The 24379-nt window shown below is 43.5% G+C and overlaps 1 protein-coding gene across 1 annotated transcript; it reads left to right on the top strand.

The window, feature by feature from the left end:
- Positions 1-227: 227 nt before the first annotated feature.
- On the top strand, positions 228-24128 carry MPZL1 (myelin protein zero like 1). Its single transcript, XM_039713121.1, has 5 exons — positions 228-539; positions 3644-3857; positions 9365-9497; positions 12793-12898; positions 18343-24128. The coding sequence occupies exons 1-5, from the start codon at positions 228-230 to the stop codon at positions 18442-18444; spliced, it is 867 nt and encodes a 288-aa protein (XP_039569055.1). The 3' UTR covers positions 18445-24128.
- Positions 24129-24379: the final 251 nt, after the last annotated feature.

Below are 24379 nucleotides of genomic sequence, written 5' to 3'. Positions count from 1 at the left end.
ATAGCCGGGCCAGGCTGTTAGTTCCTCTGATGAGGCTTCATTATTACAATGCCTGCTGTCAGCTGGTACGAAAAAGTATTAAACTCATCCTTTGCACCATAGAATTGACTTCCACAAAGTGTTGTAGAGGAAACATCTGTGAGTGGAAAACATCCTGTCACAGATAATGCAAGGAAGGAGAAGTGAATCTACTTGGCCTGCTCCATACTTGTTTGATTGAAGGTATAATGCAATGCCTGTGCAATCACCCGATGCAGAAGTCATTGATGCCTCTTCTCTTCTGCTCTTCTAGGCAGTGTGATGTGAACTTCCTCGTTCTCAAAGCAGCCCTGATGTGTCTTGTTCTCCTCCTTTCTTCTCTTTGCCTTTCCCATGCAGTCCAAGTATCAGCAGTAGAGGTCAACACCCCGGAGGAGATGTTTGTGGAGAACGGGACGGACGCGAAGCTCCCATGCACGTTCACATCCGTAGAAGTGATCAGCAGTGCAGCATCTGTCTCCTGGAGCTTTCAACCAGAGGGAGCAGCCACTCGTATCTCAGTAAGCAATGGTTGGAGGGGAGCACACCTGGGAGGGGAGGCTGGCATAGTTGAGCTGTGGTCTTCTAGTTGGTTCTAAGGAGCAAGCAGATATGGATTGGACTCTCATTCATGTGCCTTATCTTCATCACTGTGATTTTATGGGGCCTTTTTAGTGTTGTATGAAAATATTGCAGTCTGCTAGACCTCTGCCAAGACTGGAGTAGGCAGTGACCACAGAATACACTAGTTACTCTGTTAGTCTTAAAAGAGGGATGTTGGCATGGAAGCTGTACTATGAAGTAGATGAGCATCTAGGAATCTTGTAAATCCTCTATCCTTTTGCATTTGACTGAACATAGCAGTCACAGAATTTGAATTGCCACTGTAATTGCAGTGTTACATTGTGTATTGTGCATGTTGTTTATTTTGCTTGTGTACTGTATAGTCTCTGTTTGAATGGGTTTCAAGTAAGACCAGTCTCCCTGGTTTCAGAACAGAATTGAATAGCTCAAATTAGTAAGCAGTTACATCCTCATATTATAGTTACTTGACAAGTGAAAAATCAGGCTAGCAAGGAACTTAGGCAAATAATAGTTGTCATTGCTCAGTTCCTGTATGTTGTGCCCAAGGGGGCTCAGATCCTTTGGATGTTAAGTCTTCAAAGAAATGGCTTTGGTAGGTTGATAGCTGTCTTCTTCCTCTTCTTCCTCACACACTTCTGCTTCTTTCTTGTTCCTTGTACTGAGTGAGAATTTAGAGGAAGCAGAACAAGGAACTCTGGGACACCTTTGAAGGTGTGGGGACAGCAGGTTGCTCAGCCTGTTTGTGTTTGTCTCCTTCCCTCTGCTGCAGACATGAGCTCATTTAAACTCTAGGAGCTCTTCAATGCTCAGAGCAGAGATGGTCAAAACCAGCGTGTGAGCATCTTGCTCAGTATGTAGAGCTCTGAAGAACAAGCTTCTGAATTCAGTGAAATAAATATTTAGTTTTGAGGAGGGAGCGCTTCCCATTGGGAATGCAAAGCAGGAGTTGGGGAGAAGTTAGGGAAGTAGGGCATATTTCCTGGCAGTGCTGAACAGGATGGGTGAAGAGAAGCCATCTGTTGGTGTGTTTTCCGCTCCCCATATATCCTGTTTTGCCATTCCCTTTCTGCATCACTGTTCAGCTGTAAGAATACAGACAGCTTCAGCACATAACATTGTTTTTGGAGTTGAAGTCAGTTCAGGTGTTCCACCTGGATGTAGCTATCAGCACAACTGAAAGAAAAGCAAATTTTCTTTGAGCAGCAGGGACCCAGCATAATTTGATGTTAATTCCCTGTTTCTTTTGAGGGTCTGGAGAAGGTGTAGAGGGGATATTTGTTTATAGCTCCAAATCATGTCTTTGCATAGCTTGGTGGTTGTGAATTTGAAAGACCAATCTCATGACCAGTTTATGTCTGAGCTAAGCCCATGCTTCTCTTGACAAGGATGGTCCTGTGTCCCTTTAAAATCACACTGGAAATCTTGTGGCCATGTGGTGAAGCTGACTGGACTGGGAGCTTCCCCTGCTTGTCCCCTTCCCTTACCACGTGTTCCAAAGAAGTCTCATCTCACTCCACCATAGGCAAGGGATGGCTTGAGTCACTTAGCTTGTGTTTCAGGAGATATTTTACTTTGTGATTTCTCCTCCCCCAGGTGAGGGCATCTAGAGAGCTGAGGAATCTGCCTCTGGCCTTCTAGATTTTAGTGGGATGACTTCCCCTGTGCACAGGGGTGTGGTAATGCAGGGCTGCTGTGTTAAAGGTTACAATCCAGCTGGAAAAGCTGCAGACTGATTCAGAGTCCCTCCAAAATGTTGACAGCTGGCTGTGTGCTTGCCAGCTTTTTACCACATGAAATACTTCATTGAATTTACGTTAATCTGTAGACAACAAATAAGATTGACTGCAGCAGGACAGATGGCCATGATGTGCACATACCTGATCTGGACAAGATTTGTGCTGCCAAGTGATAAGGCCTGATATTCAGAGTGAGGGTGTTGAAATAGCAAACCTGAGATCAAGGGCAGGAAGAGGGATAGGAGGTGACTTGAATGGAAATATGACTGACTGTCTTGTAGGCAGTCTGTTCTGTGGCAGAGCCACTGCTTTGTAAATAAGGCAGGAGGAAGAGGAAGCTGGAATATTGTCCTAAATTTCTTTCATTGTTGTCTGGAGACTGAACTGAAGGGAATTTGGTTTGATTCCTGATTAGATTTATCTTGCTGTCCTGCAGGATATCCAATTAAGAAAGAATGTGCTCTTGGTATTCTCCTGCAGCCTTGATGCCTCTCTTAGGGTATCCCATGTGTTTGAAAGCAGAGTTGTTCTGTAGAAGTCTATGTACTTCTGCTGTAAATTCCAATTTTGGGCAGGTATAGTTAGAAAATACTCAGTTCCTTCTTAGTCTGTACTAAGGTATTCTTCAAAGATTTTTGGTCATGTAGAGGGAATGCAGAGCCAATGTGCAGCTTAGTCACTTAAAAACTGGGAAACAGTTATATTTAGTTACCTGAAGGTTTCTGGAAAACAGCTAGATATACTCTAAATTGGTCATGGGATTTTCTGAGGGGGTGGAAGGAAGGGAGAGTATTGCATGTTAATTTAGCTGTGCTTTAGTTGCAAGTAACACACAGCAAAACACAAAATGGGAAACTTGGTATCCTTTTTCTGTTAGGATGCAGGCGGCTTCCTGTGCCTCAAGACAGATGGCTGTGTTCCAGAACTGTTTTGTCCTTTAATTATCACCAGGTTACCAGGTTTTTTTCTTTTCTCCCCCTCCTTGTCTGCAAAACTCTATCCCCTGCAAAATAGAAAAAAGCCCCAGCCAATCCAACCGCAAAACAAATCAAAACCAACAGAAAACTGAAACTTGCAGTCTCTTGTCCTGGTATGGTTGAGATGTAAGCATGGTTATGTTATCAAGAGGCAACAAGGCAGACTGAAGTGGTGAGGCAGGAGGAGAAAAAACTCAGCTACTGGCTGTTTGTAACACAGCTGGCTCTGGGAGAGTGCTGTAATAGTGGGAGAAGCATGGTGGCTCCGTAGTTGCTAATTGAGTTGCTAATTGGATTGTTCTTATATCCTCTTTTCCTTGACTGCAGTTTTTCTATTACTCTAATGGGAAGTCATACCCTGGAAAAGACATACCATTTAAAGACAGGATCACCTGGGCTGGAGATCTTAACAAGAAAGATGCTTCTATCATGATATCAAACATGCAGTTCCGGGACAACGGCACGTACATTTGTGATGTCAAGAACCCACCTGACATTGTTGTCAAACCAGGAGAAATCCGAGTCAGAGTTGTGGAGAAAGGTATTCATTCACCCTGTATGATTATTTTTTCTTCTCACTTGTTTTTTCCCCCTCCATTCCTTGTCTAAATCACTTTTATTGGGGGTGGGGGAGAGGCCTGGAGGGAACAACTGGTTTTTAATTCTCTTCTTCCAGGTCCTAATAATGGAACCAGTATCTGTCAACTGTTTAAAAAGTATATGTCATACCCTTTTCCTCTATACCCTCCAATCCCTCTGGTTTAAACAAACAATTATTAGGAAAAACTGGTGGAAGGCTTAATGAAAACACATCTTCTCATTTTGAAGTCCTATGAGTATATTTCTGAGTTATGGTGCATCAAGGATTAGAATGACTTATGAAGTCTGGTGAGCAAGGAGAAAAAAGTAGCAGGCTCTTCTTTCTGAAACCCTTCTGGTGTATTTAATGGAATGCAAAACTATAAATCTAGTCCAAACACCCAGAAGGTGAAATGCTACTGTGTTCCATGCAAAGGTGTTTGTGTTGAATGTGCATTCAGTCTCTTTTACTCAGGTGTTCTTAAAGAATCCATGGTGGCTCTTACAAACTCCAAACAGGCTACTTGCCAGTTGTCACATGAGGCTTCTGGTTACCATTTGGTATCATTTGTCACAGTTGAAAAGCACTAAGATTCAGTTTGTCAATTTGGCTCTTTATTTGCCTTTATCATCCAAAATATTTGATTGTTCTACCTCAGCTGGAGGTCAGCCACAACGTCATGTTTTTCCTACAATGAAATGATTGTTACAGTAATTGCATTTTCAAATTCATAATTTAGGAAGGACAGGAATAAATGTTGAATTCATAAATGGCAGTGCTGATGCAGCTATTCCATTAGTTTTAATATGTTAGGGAAGATACCTATATGTGTGTCCTAATTGGAATGATTCTGCTGCTGGAGCAGGTGTGTACCCCTGCTCAGGAGGTCATTCCATGTTCTTATGTAGGCAAGGTCTCTATCTAATTTTTCTCTTCTTGGAACAGTTTGGGTTGAGCAGGGCCTCTGGAGGTCCAGCTGTCACTTAGAACTTTGTTTCTTGGAAGTTTGAAGCCTGTATAAAGTAGGATCTGTTTATTTTCTCACAATGATAGTCACTATGAAGAAGCAGTAAAGCAGCTGCTGGTTTGGCAAAGTCAGGCTGTCTTGGAAAAGCCTTTTCATATTTTAGCCCAGGTTAAACAACTAAAGACTGACCTCAGTACACTAATTCAGCTGATATTTTTCAACAGACTTGCATGCTGGCTTCCCCATAGTTGGGGCATCTGGACAAGAATCTGAGTCTGAATGGAGCCCTGTATTTGAAACACTTCTCACCATTGGAGAAAATGCTGCAACAGTTCTCTTCACATTTTTAGGAAGACTGTGAAAATGGGTTTTCAAGCTCTTTTAATATGTTGTAACTCATCCTGAGCTGAGCTGGAGCATTTTTTTTCAATTGGAATAAATACATGATGACACTGGTGCATATTGGTTTTTTACTATGTATGCATCTAATGGTTCTGAATCTGGTTTTATAAACTGTTCAAAACCACATTCATTGTTTGCACATTTAAATGATCTGATAGATGACAGGCTAGCTTTAGGTTTTGGATTAAACATTTAATAAGCTCCATGGTGGCCTAGTTTTTAAAAATTGCCAAACTAGCCAAGCTGATTTTCACCACAGTACCTACATGATGTTTGCACAAACAGCTCTATCAAGTGTGTTGGAACAATTCTACTGGCAGGGATGAAAAGCAAGACTGGTTTTTTCAATAGACTATCTGAATCTGGAAAGGGCTACCATTTAAAGACTAAACAACAGACATTCATAGGAGTTCCAAGTTCTTACATTAGGCTGATCCTGCTTGTAACAGGAAGCTGCTTAACACTGTGTTCAAGACAGCTTGTGTTACCTGGAGGTGGTTGATCTTTGATCTGACCATACATGGGGGAAAAAAATAGAATGGCATGAAAATCTTTGCACTTAGGAGCAATGGAAACTTCATTTTCCTGCCTCTTTCATAAAACTGATACTGACTTGCTCTCAGTGAAATAGAAATTGCTCTGAATTTCATAATAATCAGCGAAAAGTGTTCTCTGAATGGCTGGATTTTTGTTTTGTGTTGAGTTGTTAACTTAAATATTGGCTTTCAGAGCTGGTGTTTGGTTATGTAGCTGGGACTGTCTTTCATAATGAAGTCATTGGCTTCTCTGGAAGTGCTTATGAGGAAATTGTGTAACTGTGAAATGCTGAAAAATATAGGGACCATTTTCTGAAAAGCGATAAAGCCAGACTCTTAGTTTCACATGCAAACAACCAGCATTTTTTTATACAGTCTTAAAAATGTTTGCTGACGGGATCTAACTGCTGTCCATCACTCAGATTCAACCAACCAAAGAAACCTTCATAAAGTCAAAGAAGTGACAAAATGGTCAGAGTTCTAATCGCATTCTTTCAGCAGATACTCTGCACTATGATTTTGGATTGTCACTTGCTTCCTTGCTCTGATAAAATGTGTGTGTTTTCTGGTGCAAAAGGCAGCAACAGGTCTGCTATCAAAAATGCATATCTCTTTTAATGTTTTTGCAGACAGTTATTCCTGCACTTTTGGAAAGGTAAAAAAGCACAGAAACTAGGGAGCTGTTATATGCCTCAAAATAATTTCCTTCATTTCTTGCATGGGCCTCAAATCCAATCATATCTTAACATATCTGAATGTTACCACTTGTAGGACTCTCTTCCTTAATAGCAGGTGGATCCCTGGGCTGCTCAAAAGTTCTGGAAAAAATGTCTTCCTTTAAGTTGTGGTGCTCATATCTTAATTTTTAATTTATTTCTAAGACTCTGAATTCCCATATCTGTTAACTGATACATGACACTGGAGAGTCAGGAAAGCTGCTGCTTTGGTGTTTGGCTGAATGATGTTATGGTCAGTGAAACAGCCAGAAGTCAGGTAACCCTTCTGCTGAAAGCCACTGAATTCCAAAGGAACAGGACTAAATGTATTAAGCCCTGTTTTCTCAGTATGATGCCCCTGCTTCAGGGTGCTGCTGGTCTGTTGTTCCTGCTGAAACAAGTCCAGCAAAGGGCAACAAAGATGGTTAATGGACTGTGCCATCTTCTGTATGAGGAGAAATGGAGGCAGCTGGGATTGTCTGGCCTGCAGAAGAGAAGGTGGGGTGATCTAGCCTGCAATAGAGAAGAAAGACCAGAGAATCCTCCCACCAGCTGTTCATGTACATTGCTAGCACCTAAAGAAGACTGAGCCAGGCTCTTCAGCAGTGCCTAGTGTCAGGACAAGAGACAGTCTGCCTAAGCTGAAACACAGGAAATTCTGTCTACACTTAAACCCCCCCATTTTTACTGTGCTGGAACACTGGACTAGTATATGGTTTGGCACTGCCTACTTTTATATGGCAGAGAACCACGAAGATATCTCCTGTGAGAAGCTGCTGGCAGCTTCCCATCATGTCTGGCAGAGCCAATGGCTGATGGCTTTGAAGATGGACATGCTTCTGGCCAAAACTGGGCCAGTGAGAGAGGCTGGTAATGCCTCTGTGATGACATATTTAAGAAGAAAATCAAAACAAGGTCACAGGGGTTTTTTCTCCTAGACAGAGAAGACGAGGAGGTGAGAATATGTGAGGGAAAACAACATGGTGACAGCAAGGTCAGTGGGGAAGGATGTGCTCCAGACGCCACAGCCAAGATAGCTGTGCAGGCTGTGGTGAGGCAGCTGTGCCCCTGCAGCCCATGGAGATCCACAGGGGATGCAGAGAGGTGCCCATGCCAGAGTGGGTGGATGCCTGGAGGGAGCTGTGATCCAGTGGAAGACCCAGTGTAGAGAGGAGCCCCTGCTCCCAGGCTGGAGCAGCCTGTCCTTGGAGGACTGCACCCCGTGGAAAGACACCCATGTCACAGCAGTTTTGGGAGGACTGTGTGCCTTTGGGGGAATTCACACTGCAGCAGGTGTGGTTTGGCTGCTGCTTGTGGGAGTGAAGCCACTCTGGAGAAGTTCATGGAGAGCTGTCTCCCATGGGAGGGACCCCACAGCCCCATGGCAGAAGGACTCCTCTCCCAGAGCAGCAGAAGAAAATCTTGGTGACAAACTGACCAAACCTCCCATGTCCTGTCTCCTTGTACTGTTGGTGGGAAGAAGGGAGGGGCTGGGGAGGAGAAGGTATTTTAAGGGCTTCTTTTACTTCTCATTATCCTTCTTTGATTCAGTTAGTAATGCATTTCACTTTGCAACTGAAGTTGAGCCTGTTTTGCCCTTGAAATGCTTCTCCCAGTCCTTATCTCACTCATGAAACCTTTGTGAACTTTTTTTTTCCTTTTCCCTGCTTTGCCCAGCTGTGGCAGGGGAGGGTGAGTGCGTGACTCTTGTGGGTACCTGGTGTTGGACCACTGTCAAACCATGACAGCTAGGTTGTCTGAAGAGTCTCCCATCCTTGGAGATAGTCAAATCCAAAGTGGACACAGTACTGAGCAAACTGTGCTACTTGGTCCTGCTTAATTTAAGCAGGGGGTTTGGACTAGACAATCTCAAGACATCCCTCCCACCTCAGCAATTCTGTCATGATCAGATGGAGGTGTCTGAGACAGACTTTTCTATATAGGTGTAGGTTTTACCTGTTGGATTTTTTGCTGATTCACTTGTGTTTGGTATAAATAGCTAGAGCAGCATGGAGTCTTGTAAGAAACCCTCTGGCCTGAGATGTTCCTTGTGTTAACCATGATGTGGGGGGAAGGAAAGGACTTTGCTTCTCATTTGTAGTGGTAGTCTGTGTATTCTTTGACTTGTAGGTATTTTGTACTCATTCTCTGATTGGCTTTTGTTTCTGGCTGCTCTTTTTTGGCTACTCTCCCCCAAAATAATATTAGGGAAAACGTGAGTAAAGCAGTACTGTGTTCTTCTACATGTTTTCCTGGTATTGTACAATGATCCTGACTGAAGAAGGGAAAAAAATGAGCCTACAAAAATGTACGGGGCTGTATTTTGAGACACCAGAGTCACGTATAAACACTGCTAAGAGTGATCCTGGGTGGGAGCTCTGCTGTGTGCTGCATGCTCCCTGGAGAACACTCAGCATTCAGCACTCCTAGCGGGTTAGCAATGTGCTGTGTCCAAATCTGCCTTCAAGCGTGCCTGCCTTTTTCTGTTGACCTCGCTGGGAATTGCCAGATGGCTGTAACCTGTTATTTTTTTTCCCCTTCAGATACAATATGAGACAGGGTTGTCCTCACTGTCACTTGTATTCCCTACATGTAAAAACATTTGGTTCAACATGAACTCTCTCCTGAAGGACGGTGACACTAAGAACACTCCTGGTGTCTGCTCTGTTCATGTTACTCTGCTGGCTGCCTGCTGCCACTGCCACTTAGGCTGCATGCTGTAATTTCTGGGTATTACATTAGTGCCTCCTGCTCTGAAGGAATCCAGGCTCAAGGGCATTTGTGGTTTGCACTTGTGTTGAGCAGGGAATGCAGAAGAGTTGAATGTTTTCTCCCTTCTCTCCGCAGACAGCCTGCCTGCGTTCCCCATTGCCACCGTGGCAGGGATAGCCATCGGTACGGTTACAGGTCTCTCATCGCTCATCTCTATTGTCGTGTGTCTTGTCATCAGAAAGAACAACTCTAAAAAACGATACTCTGGGTAAGAGATCTCCCTCCTCACCCGTGGCTGATGTGAGGAACAGCAGCAGGATCAGAGGGAGGGCTTAAAGGGGGGTAGGAGTTGTTTCAGCCAAGCCTTGGCAATCGCAGCTAGAGATAGGTATGGTCATGTGGAACTGTGATCATCTGCCTTTGGTGGTTACCTCTGTACTGGGCTTGAAGAGACCTACTGACCATGAGTTGCACCTGAGAATCACTAGGTGTTAAAGTTGATCCCTGGACACAAGGATACATGCCCTCAGAGCATTTAATCCAAGACACTCTAGCTCTGGTCTGTTCCCCTTCCCTCCAGCTCTCCTTTCCTTACCACCTCCAAAGGAAAAGCACCACACATGCTTTTAAGGAATGCTGTGTGTTGAGATTAGGACTGGATTTTTCTGTTACCAATGTCTGCCTCCTAAGCCTGGACCAAAATACTTGCCAAATATTTGCCAAAACCCCCTTCATCACCACACTTGAAAGTAAGGAAGGAGTAGCCACTCTGCATCCATTCTCATTCACTGTTTTTTGTTAACTGTTACCATCCCTGCAGGGTTTTTAGTGTTAGGAGGATAACTCCAAAGTGAAGCACAGTTCTTTGAGTAGGCATATGAAAAACTGACAAAGGCAGATGAGAGTTCTGTGGTGATGGAACTTGCTGCTGGTGGAGGAGGCGCTTCCTTTTTTCTCCTCTCTAATTAGCTGGTAATTTGCTCCTCTAAGAAAGAATGAAAATTATGTATGTAGTCTTAGAAACAACCCCAAAACATACAAGTTTCTTCTGTTCTTTGCCCAACAAATATTCCTGCTTATTGCAGGTTCTTTGGGTTGCCTGTGGGATAAAAGAAAATGACTCCAAAAATAAGCTTGTGGGGATTTCCAAATTAAACTTTGCCCTGTCCTTTTCCCAGTTGGAGAGCTTAGACAAAGTGAGTTGGCTATTGCCCAATGGTAAGGCTAAATACAGCAAGGGTGGCTGTGTGTGCTCAGAATTGTGTGGAAAGCCTGGTTTTCCCTTTCTGCATGTGTCCTTCCCCTAAGAACTGAAAAGAACCCTGCAGTGTCATGCACCAGCAGTGTGCCTGAGGTGGCCTGCTTGCCCTGCTTGCCACTGACCCGCTCTCCAGTGTCTTCCTGCTGGAGGACACATTTATTGGTGCTGAGCCTGGAGCAGTAGTTCATGCACTGTGATTTCTTGTAGCAGATTAAACTACTCTCTTGGGAAAGTAATCTCTGAGGTTTAAATCCTGCTTTCACTGACCATGCCAGCTCTGCATGATGTGTAGAAAGAAACCAAGTGTGCTGTGACCCCCTCCAAACTTACGGACTGTCTTCTACATGGTGCTAACCCAGTGTGTGGTGGTGGAGAGAAGCACTTAATCCTAGATAACCATTCTGCCTTGAACTGAGGTGGGCTGGGGCCCTGCGTGGCATCTGGAACCCCTGCATGGCCACAGTTTCCATTCATGCTCTGACTTCGGTGTTTTTTTGTTTTGTTTTGTTTTTTTTTCTTTCTGCCCTGGTGTGCTGGGATCGGATCCTGCTTACCTTCCTCTCCTTACAGAGATCCTGATATAGACGCCAGATTGGGAATGTAACAGGGCTGGGTCTTCTCTTCCAGTCCCACTAGACACCATGGTAACTAATCAAGTTGGTGGTTGCTGTTAATACCTGTGTGTGTGTACACATTTCCTCTTCCTTTGCTGACTAACCAGCTAGCTCTCTACTAACATCACTGTAATTTGTGCTGGAATCTGTTGGCAAAGGGATGATGCATTTCACGGGGTGCTTGGGTTTCATTGTCTCGTGTCTGGCTGGGGTGGAGTTGTTGTTTATCCCAGATGATGTCCCTCCATCTCTTCCAACAGTGAACTTGCCAGTGCATTGACTAAAGCACAGGAAATTCAGAGCTCTTTCTGTGTCAAAATAAAAGTAAACTCCCTGTAAGTGTTCCTCTGGCTCAGACAGCTTGGGTATTGGAGAACATGCAGGGATCTAAGTACATTAGTTGCTTAAACCAGAATGATAACATTTAGGTAGTGTAGATCTGAGGAGTTTTGTGAATAAAGCAATTAATAATTACATAATTTTGGTAACAGAGAGGATGCATTGTTCTTGAGGTAGTCACGACCCCTTGCCATGATGGCTGGGGTAGTATTTTTGTTCTAGTTCTAACTGCTGCATGTATGAGGAGCTAAATCTGCTATGGTAAGACTTATCAAAGGGTAAAAAATGCACGCCCTGTGAGGAGGTGGTCTGCTGAATGTCACTATCCTCGTTTTTTCTGTACTCAATTTATACACTGTCTACAAAGACTAAAAAAAAAGGATGCCCAGTGGTTAGGGGGGTTGTAGCAGAGGGCACTTCTGTGACTGCTACCAGGGAAGTGGCTACTTAACTCTCCTGGATGCTTTGGTACAGGGAGGCAGACCTAGCACGGGGAGAGACCCATCACTGCATTGCCCAAAATTCACCAACTTTAAGGGCATTTGCTCTGTGGTATTAATTTTTCTGTCAGAGGCTTGTTTTCTTTTCAGTCCTGCTTTAAGCAGATGAAAAGAAGCAATCAGAGGGTGAAAACCAGCAGCCTTCTTTTAGGGATGTTGGTTCTCACCACAAGACAATTCTTTTGTTTGAAAACCAAGTTTTCCCTGATTAGATATTCAAGTAGCTATTTGAAGGCACATAGCATAAATGTCCTGTGTGACTCTTGAGGTGATTGCTCCATGGACTGGTGTCTGCTGGGAGAATTATTTTGGGCTCACAGCCTAACTATAAAAGCAAGGGAACTACTGTAGAGTTGGGTAGGAAGTACCTTGCTTGTGTAGAGAGAGCTGGTGGCTCTTGCAGGTGTTGGCTCTAACTAGCACTGGCACAACACTTGCCTCAGTGACTGGCATTGTTTAGCTTCTAGTTAGAAGATAATTGCTGATTACCACTGTTAACTGAGAAGAAAACACATGATTTTAGAGAGGCTAAGTTGAATGGGAGTATCTGAGGACCAGGGGTTGTGGAGGAGCTGCTGTCCTATGTTAATAGCTGCTCCTTCCTGTTGCTTACCAAACTCAGAGGAAGGACAGAGAAATGTCTCGGGAGAGATGGAGAATTTTGTGTGTTTATTTCAGAGTCCATTATGTTCATTTTTTTACTTTGGCGTAACCTGCCACATTTCATCTTGCCATCATTCGTCTTTTCTTTTTGTTTCTTTTTTTTTCTTTTTGTTTTGTTTGTTTCGTTTTGTTTTCCGTGTGCCTCTTGAACATTGTCGTGCAAACTCTGCTCTGCCACCTCGTCAGCTGCAGTACCTCTGAGAGCTTGATGTCTCCGGTTAAGCAAGCTCCGCAGAAGGCGCCCTCCGACACAGAGGGCCTGGTAAACAGCGTGCCCGCCAGATCACACCAGGTAAACTGCTCCTGCTGCTCCCCGAGGCAGGATTCCCCCAGCCTGGGGCAGCTGCTGTGCAAAACATCCAGGCAGGGTGGGATTCGTGCATTAGGGGCTGTCTGCTGGTGGAAGCGCGTGCGCCGCACAAGGGGCGCGCAGGAAGCTGGGACTGGTGAGCTCTGCTGTAGGAGGCTTGGTGCAGTTCAAAGAGCAGTGCCTTCATATTAGCTGAGATGGAATTTTATGCCCTTTTCATACTCAGTTATAAAAAACCGTGGTTGTGATCTTGTACGTTAACATACAGAGGTGGTAGTGAAGTGCAAGGATGGGGAGTGGTCAGTGAGTATGTGTTTAACACAGATGCAGTAAATGTCTGTCAGATATGGATCACCCTGTAAAGCTGTTCTGGGATGGTAATGGGAAGGAATTTGCCTGGCACTCTCATGCTCCATGGCACGTACTTCCTTCACAAGGGGAGGAGCTAGGTGCTGACCAGTTTGCAGATGATTTGTGCTGCTGAGAGCTCTCTTCTGCTGAGCCTCCCATCTCTTTGTGCTTACTGCAGCTGACAAAGTTCTGCTGACTGTGAAGGGAGAAAGTGGCTTTTATCCAGACTTAGCATTCCATGGGAGGGGACAGAGCATGAGTCAGACACGGATTCTGTGCAATGGATCATTACCTGTTAGTAGTACAGAATTTCCTTATTTGGAAGCTGTTTCTTCCCTCTTGATATTCCTAACAATTTTCTTGTGAAGATACACGTCCTGAGAGAGTTTAGGTTCAAAATGGACTTTTTCTTAATTAGCCACCTTTTAGCAAGTGGCTGCAGTGTAGTGTGTGCAAGTTAATACATGGTTTCTTAATTTCTCCTGACAAAATAATGGAGATGTGTGTTAAAGTATTAACACTACAGGAAAAAACCAATGTGCTAACAGTCAGAACTCCTTCTCTGCTGGACTTCTGATTTGGTTTTGAAATGCATTTTGTCCTGAGAGAGTTTAGGTTCAAAATGGACTTTTTCTTAATTAGCCACCTTTTAGCAAGTGGCTGCAGTGTAGTGTGTGCAAGTTAATACATGGTTTCTTAATTTCTCCTGACAAAATAATGGAGATGTGTGTTAAAGTATTAACACTAGAGTAAAAAACCAAATGTGCTAACAGTCAGAGCTCCTACTCTGCTGGGCTTCTGGTTTGGTTTTGAAATGCATTTTCTTCTGGGCCATGCAGTATTTCCAAAGTTTCAGCACACAGACCCACAAAGCTGCCTTCTGCCTTCAGAGATCAGTTATTCACAGAGGCTATATAATCAGGATTTAAAAATAGTCATATTTTGACTGGAACAGATCTTGTAGCAGCAGGCTGCCTATAAGGCCTGGATAAAACTTGTCTTTTCTAATTCATGGGAGATCATCTTCTGGAATGGGTGAATGAGACAAACTATTCCTACCATCCCCCCCTTAAAAAAGAAAAAAAAAGAGAAGAAAGATTTTGCAAAACCAGCATGGTGAGATTTATGATACAGTAGCTGTTGGAGACAATATCCGTAGGTCAAAAACCCCAAAAGTAATTATTGTCATGGCTTGAAGGAGTGCTTGTAAGTGCCCTGAGCTACACACAGATGCTGTTCTGTGCTTGCATCTTGAAAGCAAAAATACTCCAATGTTTTCCTGTGAAAACTTGCAGTGTCCTCACCTTTCCGTGTCCCCAGGGTTCTGAGTCTCAGTATGCTGGAAGGAGCAGCAGAGTAAATCTAAACTTTGTGGTGTTAACTCAGAATCAGGGTGCTTTTGCCCTTCTGTAGTCACTTCAGTCTGTTTCTTCATTGAGAGAGCTCTCCCTGCAGGTAAGTTCCTAAAGAAAAACACAAACTGTGAGCACTGCTGATCTCAGCTGAAAAATACTGCAAATGGCTTTTGTTTCATTCAGTTTTAGTTTAGTTTTTATATTTTTAATCTCTTTTGCCAGGCAAACAGTTTCTTTTTGTGGCAGACATTTGTAGCAGCAAGTAGTTCCTCTGTCTACCGTTGAGCATTTGCCCCATCTTTACAGAGCAACTAAACATATTTACTTTTCTTTAAAAAGATCCATGGTGAAATCAGAGTAGATCAGATTTTGAACAGAATATTTATACAAGTGGGGAAGCTAAATTTCAGTTGATTACACTTACATTGTTAGCTTCTAGCCGTTGTTTGGTTGTTTCTTTAAGGCTCATATCAGCATGCAAATCAACATATTTGAAATCTGTCATCACATTCAAATAAAACCTGGTGTTTCTTGGTAATCAAGAAATGAATTGTAGTGTTCAAGCTTTTGAGGTGTTGTGCAGGTGAAAGGCAGATACTCATCCCTAGCAGCTCCCAGAGCTGTTGCAGGCTGTTTGCTGATTCAGGCACACTCTTGCCTCTTGGAATGCCTGGCAGTTTTAGACCAGTGACTCCCACAGTCAGTGCTGTGGTCAAACAGCAGAGGCCTTCTTCCTTGTAGCTTTTTTACAAGGTAGGATGTGTAGGAAGTGAATGAATGCTTTGTACTTCACTGGTGGAAAAGAACTGTGAATACAAACAAAACTGCCCCTGCAAGTTAGAAACAGTAACAGAGGTGTTTGCTCTTAAGAGTGGCATTTAAATGAATTAAATGAAGTTTATTCATTTTTTAATTTATGTATCAGTTCAAGAATCAGTGATGGAGTATTTGTCTGCATCACATCTCAGCTGAAAGTGCACTGAGCCTGCACTTCCTTTATGTTTTGAGGGCAAGTTACTCAGGTGTGGACCTTGTTTTCTGGAGTTTGCATATCTGATTCTGTGAGTGTTCAGCTGCTTAAATCAGCTCTGCTTGTTTTCACTGTGCCCTCCTTCTCAGCAGTTTTGTTCTGTCCTGTCAGATTTGTCTGTGGTGGTTCTTGTCCATGCCATCATTCTCTAGTGACTGCTGTTCTACCAGGACTGTTATTTGTGTGGGTAAGAAATTATTTACAGTGCAGGCAGGAACTACGTGGATTTCCCACATGTTTGGACCCCAGGACCCTGAGAAGGAGCAGTTTGTAATGCCAAGAATCTTGATGGAAATTTCAGATAACATTCCCAGAGCCTGAATCTGTGGTAGTTGCAACATCATTCAGAATCTGACAAATTTGAATATTCTGTAGACTTCTGTTGGACCGTGGTGGTCTAATATTGTAATTCCTTTTTCTTTTTTGTAACTTACAATTAATGACTGCTGACAAACCTTTAGCAGGTACACCTGCTGCTCTTTTCCCTTCAATTCTGAATGGAGAAATTGCAAGGCTTCAGGAAATGCTGGTTTTATATAGCAGTGCTATTCTGTCTTCTAGTTCTGAAGAGTCAGGATGAGCTTACTTGGGATTAGATGAAAGCTCTGAATTGTTTAGAGGATTTTTGAAATGGCCCAGGTGATGCTTATAGTCAGCTAGAGAATCAATTGCCAACAAATCAAATAGATGAGCACTGCAATAAATCCTTGGTCCCTCCTCTTCTCTGTTTTGGCTATCTACCACTGTTTTTAGGTGACTGACAGTGAACACATTGAGACAATGATAGCTGGGTTTGGATCAGCTGATCACAGCAGTCAGTCTCTCCACACCACTAACATGCTGCTTGCAGCACAGTGACTATATTTAAACTGGCAAAAATCCAGTACAGTGGTAACTGATACTGAGTGAACTCCACTGGTAGACAATTGACCCATCAGAATTACTTGAACAAAATTTGGAATGTCACAGTGAGTATTTTCTGCAGTTAGATTTATTATTTTTATATTTTTTTAACTGATAGTGCTCTCAAGCTGAATTTAGTATACCCTTGACCTCTGGCCTCAGGCAGATGAGATTTCCAAAATTGCTTGCAATTAAACTTCAGGGTTACTTCGCCTTGAAATTTATATAGACACTGTGATCTTTTCAGAATTATTAATCTCAATACAGTGTTGGAGACCAGAACAACATGAAAGCAAATAGCAGAGAAGTTTTTTTAAAAAGTGGCTATAATGAGATTTGAAATCCAGGGTTTTCTAGGACATCAGTGTCCTTTTTTTTTAAATTTTCTCAGTATGTTGTTTATAGTCAGGGTTTTATACCTACTTGCAAGTTTTCACCCTTCAGTCAATCTTCTTCCTCTACTCTTTATTACTTTGGAAATACTTTACCTAGAAGGAATAAAATGTGGATTTAAATGTCTTCTCAAAGAGAACAAGGTATTAATCAGGTGTGAGCTTTGCCACTGTACTGGGAGGAAAAGAGCTGTGCAGGAAGGTGTCTGTGGTCCTTCGAGGGCTTAATTTTCTGTACAGAAGGTCTGTTTTCATCTCTGGCTCATAATTGCTTTGGAAAATAGATGGAGAAATTTCTGTCAAGTCTATACAAATGTTTTCTAATTTCTTAAGATTCCAAAAGTACTAGAGGAGTGCCAGTGAAGGCTACTTCCTCCTGGGACATAAGGGACACCAGAACAGTTAAATGGATGAAAGGTTTTGAAGGAAAAACTGCTGAAAAAGCCACAACCAAACTGAAAGCTCTCTCTTTGTAATTCCCCATCATTCATCCCGAGATAACACAGTCCCTTTGCCTCCTGCCTGGGGTGTGTGCTGGCAGCCCTGTGCTTTTCTCAGTTCAGCATGGGAGCTGCAGCTCTCTTGCCATCAGGGTCCCACCTGTCTTGCTGGATCTCTGCTCCATGGAGGTTGCAGTCCAATCCTCAGTAGCTGCAGTTGGCTTTCCCTGGGCTATGTTTTAAAGGGTGTAGTGTTTAAGGAAGTGTTCACACTTTCAGCTGAAAGACAGGGCTGTAATGTCTTCCCCTACACCCCAGCAAATGTCATGAAGGTGTGAGGCCATGCCTGCCCAAGGTGTCTGTGAGCTGCTGCTGCCTGGGCTGGCCCGGAGGTCAGGTAAGAATTCTGCATTGCTGCACCATTTTAGCATTTCTGGCTCACTGCTGTGTAAGTCTTGGCCCCATCACTGGCTTGGGCAGTGACTTGAGTCACAGGGTGGCTGCAGCTTCATTATCCAAGTGGCACAGCCATGCTGGGATTTACAGGACCCGAGTCGCAGTTTGGGAAGTACACTCTGCTGTTGACTGGTAACCTCTAGGACAGTTCCTCTTGAACAATATTAAATCTGGCATGCATCTGTCTAAGCCACGTGTCTTTGCTACATAGCACACAAGAACTGCTGCTTTTCAGAGCAAGGGACCCTAGATTTTGCTTTCTGTGGCAGCAGGCAGGTTTGGAGGGAGGCAAGGGTGCTGTTTGGCATGCTCCTGAGAGGAGAAAGGTGGCAGACTAGAGCTCACGTGCAGCTGAGGGTTCATTCCACCTGCTTCCAAGTGCCGTTCGCAGTCATAAAAGCTCTGTGGTCTTGCTTTAGCTTTCATCTTGCTGCAGCCCCCGTGGAAGCGAGGGGGAGTTGTGAAAACCCCTGACTGTGCCCGTTCCTTGTGTCCGCAGGGCCCAGTCATTTACGCGCAGTTAGATCACTCCGGGGGACAGCACAGCGACAAGATCAACAAGTCAGAGTCTGTGGTCTACGCCGACATTCGGAAGAACTGAGATCCTCAGCTATCCAAAGGACAACACACGTTCAGACTGGAATTGCTTGAGCAAGATTTGACCCAGAGAACTCACATGTGGCCTTTGATGCCTAGGCTAGGACCAATGCATGTGCATACAGAGGGAGAGATATATATGTATTGTGTGTAAATAGTCTATTTAATCGTACAGAAGTGAGACCAATGTTGCATGTTGAAATGCGGTAAGAATTTTGCTTATAAATTGCCAATATTCTTTTTTTTTTTTTTGTATCTTGTGTGACGAGAGAGAAAGTGAAAACTCGCATCACAATTTTAAAATATTTTTATCTTGATTATTAATGGAGAAACTGGAAGATGCCTGAAGATTCTAGATTGACCTGGAGATTTTTTTTCTTTGCTTATAGGGCCTAATTTCTTTTGTTGAGGTGACTATAAAGAAGACATTTTCTTTATATTCAGAATTCTTTATGTATACAGGGTATTTATCTTTCCTTGGTCAGATTATCAGTACAGGTTGCCTTCTCGTGTAAACTGGACCCTCTCACTTGGTTTTGTAAGCCAAATTGTGACTCCTAGCTATCAGAAATGTATGTCTTAGCAGTGTGAGTGAAGGAAACCTTTAGGCCTACCTGACCTGTGTAACATGGGTCACAAAACTGTTTACTTCTCAATGAGCCCAGCTATTCAAGCTGTCCTTTAAGGGGCAAGGGATGGTGTTGATTTAATGAATTTTGTGAAATGGTAGTTTACCTGTGAAAAGGAAGGAGATAGTGAATTAAAGGCATAGGAAGCTGTAGCTGTAGGTGGTTACCTCAGACTCTGTTGAACCTTTCAGTGAAATATTTTGTCCTCAAAGCTCTGTCATTTCATGCAAGCATTAAAAAGGGCTCCAAGGGATCTGGAAGCTGTAGTACTCCCATACCTCTCTTCCATGGCTCCATTATGCCACTGTCACCTCCGTGGAGGTGCTTTATCTGTTCTCAAAAGCCTGTAGTGGAGGCTGAACAACTTCTGGAGGAAATCTAGGGCTCTTTGGTTTTTTTGATGTGTGTTTTGTTTTTTTTTTGTGTGACCAATATTTGCACAGAAGATGCAGATGGGCAGTTTATTTCCTTCATACCTTCAAGCCTGCTGCTTGAATGCAGTTGTCCAGCCTCTTGTTTCTAGGTTAAACTCCTCCTAGATTATTAAGGATCTCTGCTGATGAGGATTTCTTTTGCTGACCCATTGTATCCTGAAATCTGGTGCTCAAAACTAGAAGTGGCCTTCCAGCAGAGATCTTCTCAAAGTGACACATAGAAGAAGGATTTCTGTTTTGTACATCCCAATGTAGTGGTTTTGTTTTGGGTTGGGTTTTTTTTGGCAGCAAATAATTTTCAGATTGGTCTATGGCAACCACTTTTCTCTGATTCTTACCCACTTCCTAGTTCAGTGTGTTTCAGAATCAGTCCCAGAATGGTTGAGGTTGGAGGGACCTCTGGAGATCATCCAGTCTTCCTCCAGCAGGGTCAGCCAGAGGAGGCTGCCCAGCCCTGTGCCCAGTTTCGAGCATCTCCACAGGTGGGACCTCTAGAGCATCTCTGGGCAACCTGTTCCAAAAAACCTCAAGCCCACATTTGACTCCTAACACCAAGCACATGCAAAATAGTTACAGGCCCATGGCAGACTCTTTTACAACCTCGTTAGATAATCCTTTAATTATGACAGTGCAATTTTAATAACTATTTTGTGTACAGTGGGCATTTTTTCCCCAAGAAAATTAGGTATGGCAACACTGTATTCTTTCATCAGGATCAGACTTTTCTGGTTTCCTGACAACAGCTGCCTTTATTAGAAAAGAACAGCTTTATTTTTGTATACATGCACTGGGTAGATCTTAGGACATTGTCCTCAAAGCCAGAACCAGCTTCTTAAAACTGGGGCTCAGAAGGAAACCATGGATTAATTTATTCTGCCATATGTCAGTTGCTAATCCTGCAATATCTGAATTTGTGTAATTCTTCTTCCAAGACTTGGCTGGTATCAAAAAAAAGGACATGTTTCAGTTTTAAAGCATCAGTTCTCAGGTATTTGCCAAGTCTTGTAGGGAACTGAGACACGGAGCTGTGGCTAACTAACAACTCTGTAAATATTTTAACATTTTATTTTTTGGCAATAACACATACAAGATGAAAAATGGACAAATTTCTTCTTCACAGGAGACCTTTAAATATCTTCTTCTACTTTATGGATTAAGCTGGGTTTTTTAGCAAGACTCCACATGAAGGGCTATGGTGCTTGTACCCAGTGCTGGCAGCTGATGGAGTGGGACCCACTCACCCCAGAAACTTTCAAGGGTAATTTGTCCACTCAAGCTTCCATCTGTTGATAAGATCCACTGCCTTGGTTGCTGCAGTGCTGATGCTGGTGACTGTAGTCAGGAAATTCTTTACTCAGAAGATGGTGAGGCCCTGGCACAGCTTGCCCAGAGAAGCTGTGGATGCCCCATCCCTGGAAGTGTTCAGTGTCTGGTTGGATGGGGCTCTGAGCAGCCTGCTCTGATGGAAGTGTCCCTGCCCATGGCATGGGGTTGGAACTAGGTGATCTTTAAGGTCCTTCCCAACCCAGTCCAGTGTGTGATTCTGTGGTTCTGTAGGGTCTTCTCAAGTGCTGAATTCTGCACCTGGCAGCCAGGGGGGACATCCCTGTCCTGGGGGGAACCATGCCCAGCACTGCCAGCTGGGCAAGGGCAGGGATTGTCCCACTCTGCTCTGGGCTGGGGCGGCCTCACCTCCAGTCCTGGGGCAGTTCTGGGTGCCACAATATAAAAAGACATGGAGCCATTGGAGAGTGTCCAAAGGAGGCCACGAGGACGGTGAAGGGACTGGAGGGGAAGCCTGCTGACAAATGGCTGAGGTCACTTGGTCTGTTCAGCCTGGAGGAGACTGAGGGGAGACCTCACTGTGCTCTTCAACACCCTCATGAAAGAAGAGAAGGGGCAGGCACTGCTCTCTTCACTCTGACAGGACCCAAGGGAATGGCATGAAATGAATCACAGGAGGTTTAGGTGGGATATCAGGAAAATGTTTTTCACCCAGAGGGTGGGCACTGAACAGGGTCCCAGGGCAGTGGTCACAGCACCAGGCCTGACAGAGTTCAAGAAGTGTTTGGACACTACTCTCAGGCACGTGGTGTGACTTCTGGGGTGTTCTGCCCAGGGCCAGGAGTTGGACTCGATGAGCCTGATGGGTCCCTTCCAACCCAGTATAAATTATGATTAAGATCAGGAGGAATCCTGCTGCTGCTGCTTTCCTTATCAGGCTTTACTTCCCAACATTTATTTTACACTTAATAAAACATTAATGCTTTGGATGTGGTTGATGGAGAAACTTGATTTTGATCTGCCTGTGTTCATCCCTGTGCATCACCATCTTGCTCCCCCAACATTTTTGAGTAAGAAGGAGAATTGTGATGAATGTGGCGGTCAGAAACTTGCTGCTATGAGAAGATGGGGCTGGCCTTGCCTCTGAAGTCTGCTACTAATGTTTGCTTCTTTTCCTGCTGGAATGTACTGGAGAATCTGAGCACAATTCTGATGTGGTGCTAACTTTAGGAAGCACACGAATCCGGTGCTAACTTTAGGACTGATCTGGTGCTAACTTTAGGGGACACACTGGTCTGGCTGATTTTAACTGACTTAAGGAGACGTCTCCTTGCATGGCTTTTGTCTAGCTACAGGTATGTTCATATTGCCTAGACTGAGAAGGCTCCCTGTAAGGCTTCTTGGGTCCTCTTTATGAAGGCAGAATGAACTTGGAAGTATTTTTAAAAAACACTAAACATCCTTTTAAAAAGAAACAAAAGTCTTCCCCCTGGAATGGCAGAAATCTGTCTGAATCCCACTCCAGTGTCAAGGCTGATTTTTGGGGTTTGGTTATTTTTTTTTTTTTGTCATGGAAAAGTGAGCAATATAATTATTAAGTAATGTATTCATGCTGAAGTCAAAAGAACTTCAGCATTGTGAGACAATACTTGTGAACTTTCTGTTCCTCAGGTTATCTGAGATGGTTTAAGGATATGATAACCTGTGCTGATGAAAGGGACTGATGCTGAGTTGGCTTACTTAGTAAAGTCTCAGGAGACAGAGGACTTCTCTTCCTTGATGGGTAGAGCAAGCAGAGATTTAAGTCAGACAAGGTCATAATATCCTGATGTTCTGGTGACCAGAAGTTTAACTCTGATTGCTCTGCTGCTGCTGTTCTCTCAATTCTCTGATGCTGTTCCTTGCAGGAGGAAAAGAACAGCTTGGACTTTGAGGAACACAAAGGGTGTTGTCCTTGTCCTCTTGTGGCACTGCTGCCAGCTCTTTTAAGGATCATCTATTTTCAAAACAAGTGCTGCATGCCAGGCTTGCAGCAGCCCAGAGGAGGAGCAGGCATCTCTCTTGAGGCAGTAGCCAGTGACTAAAACAAATAGGGGGGTCATTGCTCCTGGATGGTGGACCTGGGAGGGCCTGTGTGATGAAAGACTTGCAATAAATTCTCTTATTCATCATGCAAACAAAACTGGGATCAGTCTGAAATCTTCCTTATTTTTGACTAATTGATAAATTAATTTCAAGAGGACTACAAATAAGGTAATCAAGCTAAGTATATTGGTAGTGTACTCAGTCCATCAGGTTTCCATGGCCCCTTTTGACTTCAGCAGTTGTTCTGTGAGGAAGATGCTCACCATGTTCACAAAAGCTTAGCATTAAGAGCCTTTACAGTGGGGCAGATATGTCCCTGCAACTCATTGCCTGATGTGTCATTTATAACTGGAGACCTGTAGGGTTTTGTTTTCTCTCAAAGCTTTAGTGGTATTTCAGTTTGTGACTAGAAGAGCTGTAATTAGGTTTTTAAACTTTTTAAAGCTGTGAGAATTGTCTAGGTAACCATCTGTCTTGTAATTGCAGTAAAGGTGTGCATGCAACTTAAAAGCTGCATTGCCTTAGAGTGGATTCACTGAGGTCAGGTATGGAGTTTTTGATTTGTGACTGGAACACCTTCACTCTGTACTGGAATCTTGTCTTGGAATTCTACAGTATTAGTGTATCTGCCAAGGACCTCAAATACAAAAAGTTCTTATTGCATCATAGCTGATGGAAATATTTCCTCAATAAAACTACCAAGAGAGAAGGTGGGTGGGACTTCTGGGCTATGGCCACACCTCTGCAGCGTAACATTTTTATACGGGAGACTACAAAATCATATTAACAAGGCTCAGCAATTATTCTCTTCTTTAGGTTTCTCTTTCCCTTCTCTTTACTGCCCTAAAGCTAATAAGCCCTTTCATTTACAGGCATTTTTGCACTCTAAAATATAAGTTCAATGCCTTTGGAGATCAGTGTGCTGTGCAATGTTTTCTGTCTCCCTGCCATGCCAACTGTTCTTATGTGGTAACTGTAATTGAAAACATAGACTGGGTACTTTTCTTTTGTAAACCTCTGTCCTGGAGGTGTGCAAGACAACAAACACCTGTAAGACAGGTGTATAATCTCTGTGAGGGAGCTAGATATGCATTGCATGGCCTGATTACATGAAGAGCCAGTGTACCAACTGTTAGTGCTTTTGCTTTTACAGACTCATCTGGAAACAGTTATATTGGATATTTTTTCTTGAATGGACTTCAATGTTTTCTATTGTAATCTTGTGAATATTTTAATACACTTTTTTTTTCCCATTACTGGTTTGCTGGATGAGTCTTACCTGGTTGGGGACTGGGAAGGGAGGGGGACTGGAATACACCACCTCTCTTCCTAGCAGTATTCTTCTTCAGTCACTGTGACCACTTGGTGACCAACACAGCTGGAGAACTTGCCACTTGAGACCCTGAGACCAAGGACCAAGACATGCAAGTGGAATTGTGGCAGAACAGAGAACTGACTTCGTGCTGGGACAGCCTTTGAAAAGGAGGAGCTGACAGACTCATCAGAA

The sequence above is a fragment of the Passer montanus genome, unplaced genomic scaffold (genome assembly GCF_014805655.1).
Source record: "Passer montanus isolate IOZ18808 unplaced genomic scaffold, ASM1480565v1 scaffold28, whole genome shotgun sequence".
Classification (NCBI taxonomy): Eukaryota; Metazoa; Chordata; class Aves; order Passeriformes; family Passeridae; genus Passer; species Passer montanus.
Note: the sequence above shows the minus strand (reverse complement) of the source record. Positions and strands in the feature narration are given on the sequence as shown.

Bases quoted from the DNA above. Each gene is read 5' to 3' on its own strand.
- MPZL1 (XM_039713121.1), top strand. From the start codon at position 228: ATGCAATGCCTGTGCAATCACCCGATGCAGAAGTCATTGATGCCTCTT. The intron at 540-3,643 runs GTAAGCAATGGT...CCTTGACTGCAG, and splicing joins GAGCAGCCACTCGTATCTCA to TTTTTCTATTACTCTAATGG. The intron at 3,858-9,364 runs GTATTCATTCAC...TTCTCTCCGCAG, and splicing joins AGTCAGAGTTGTGGAGAAAG to ACAGCCTGCCTGCGTTCCCC.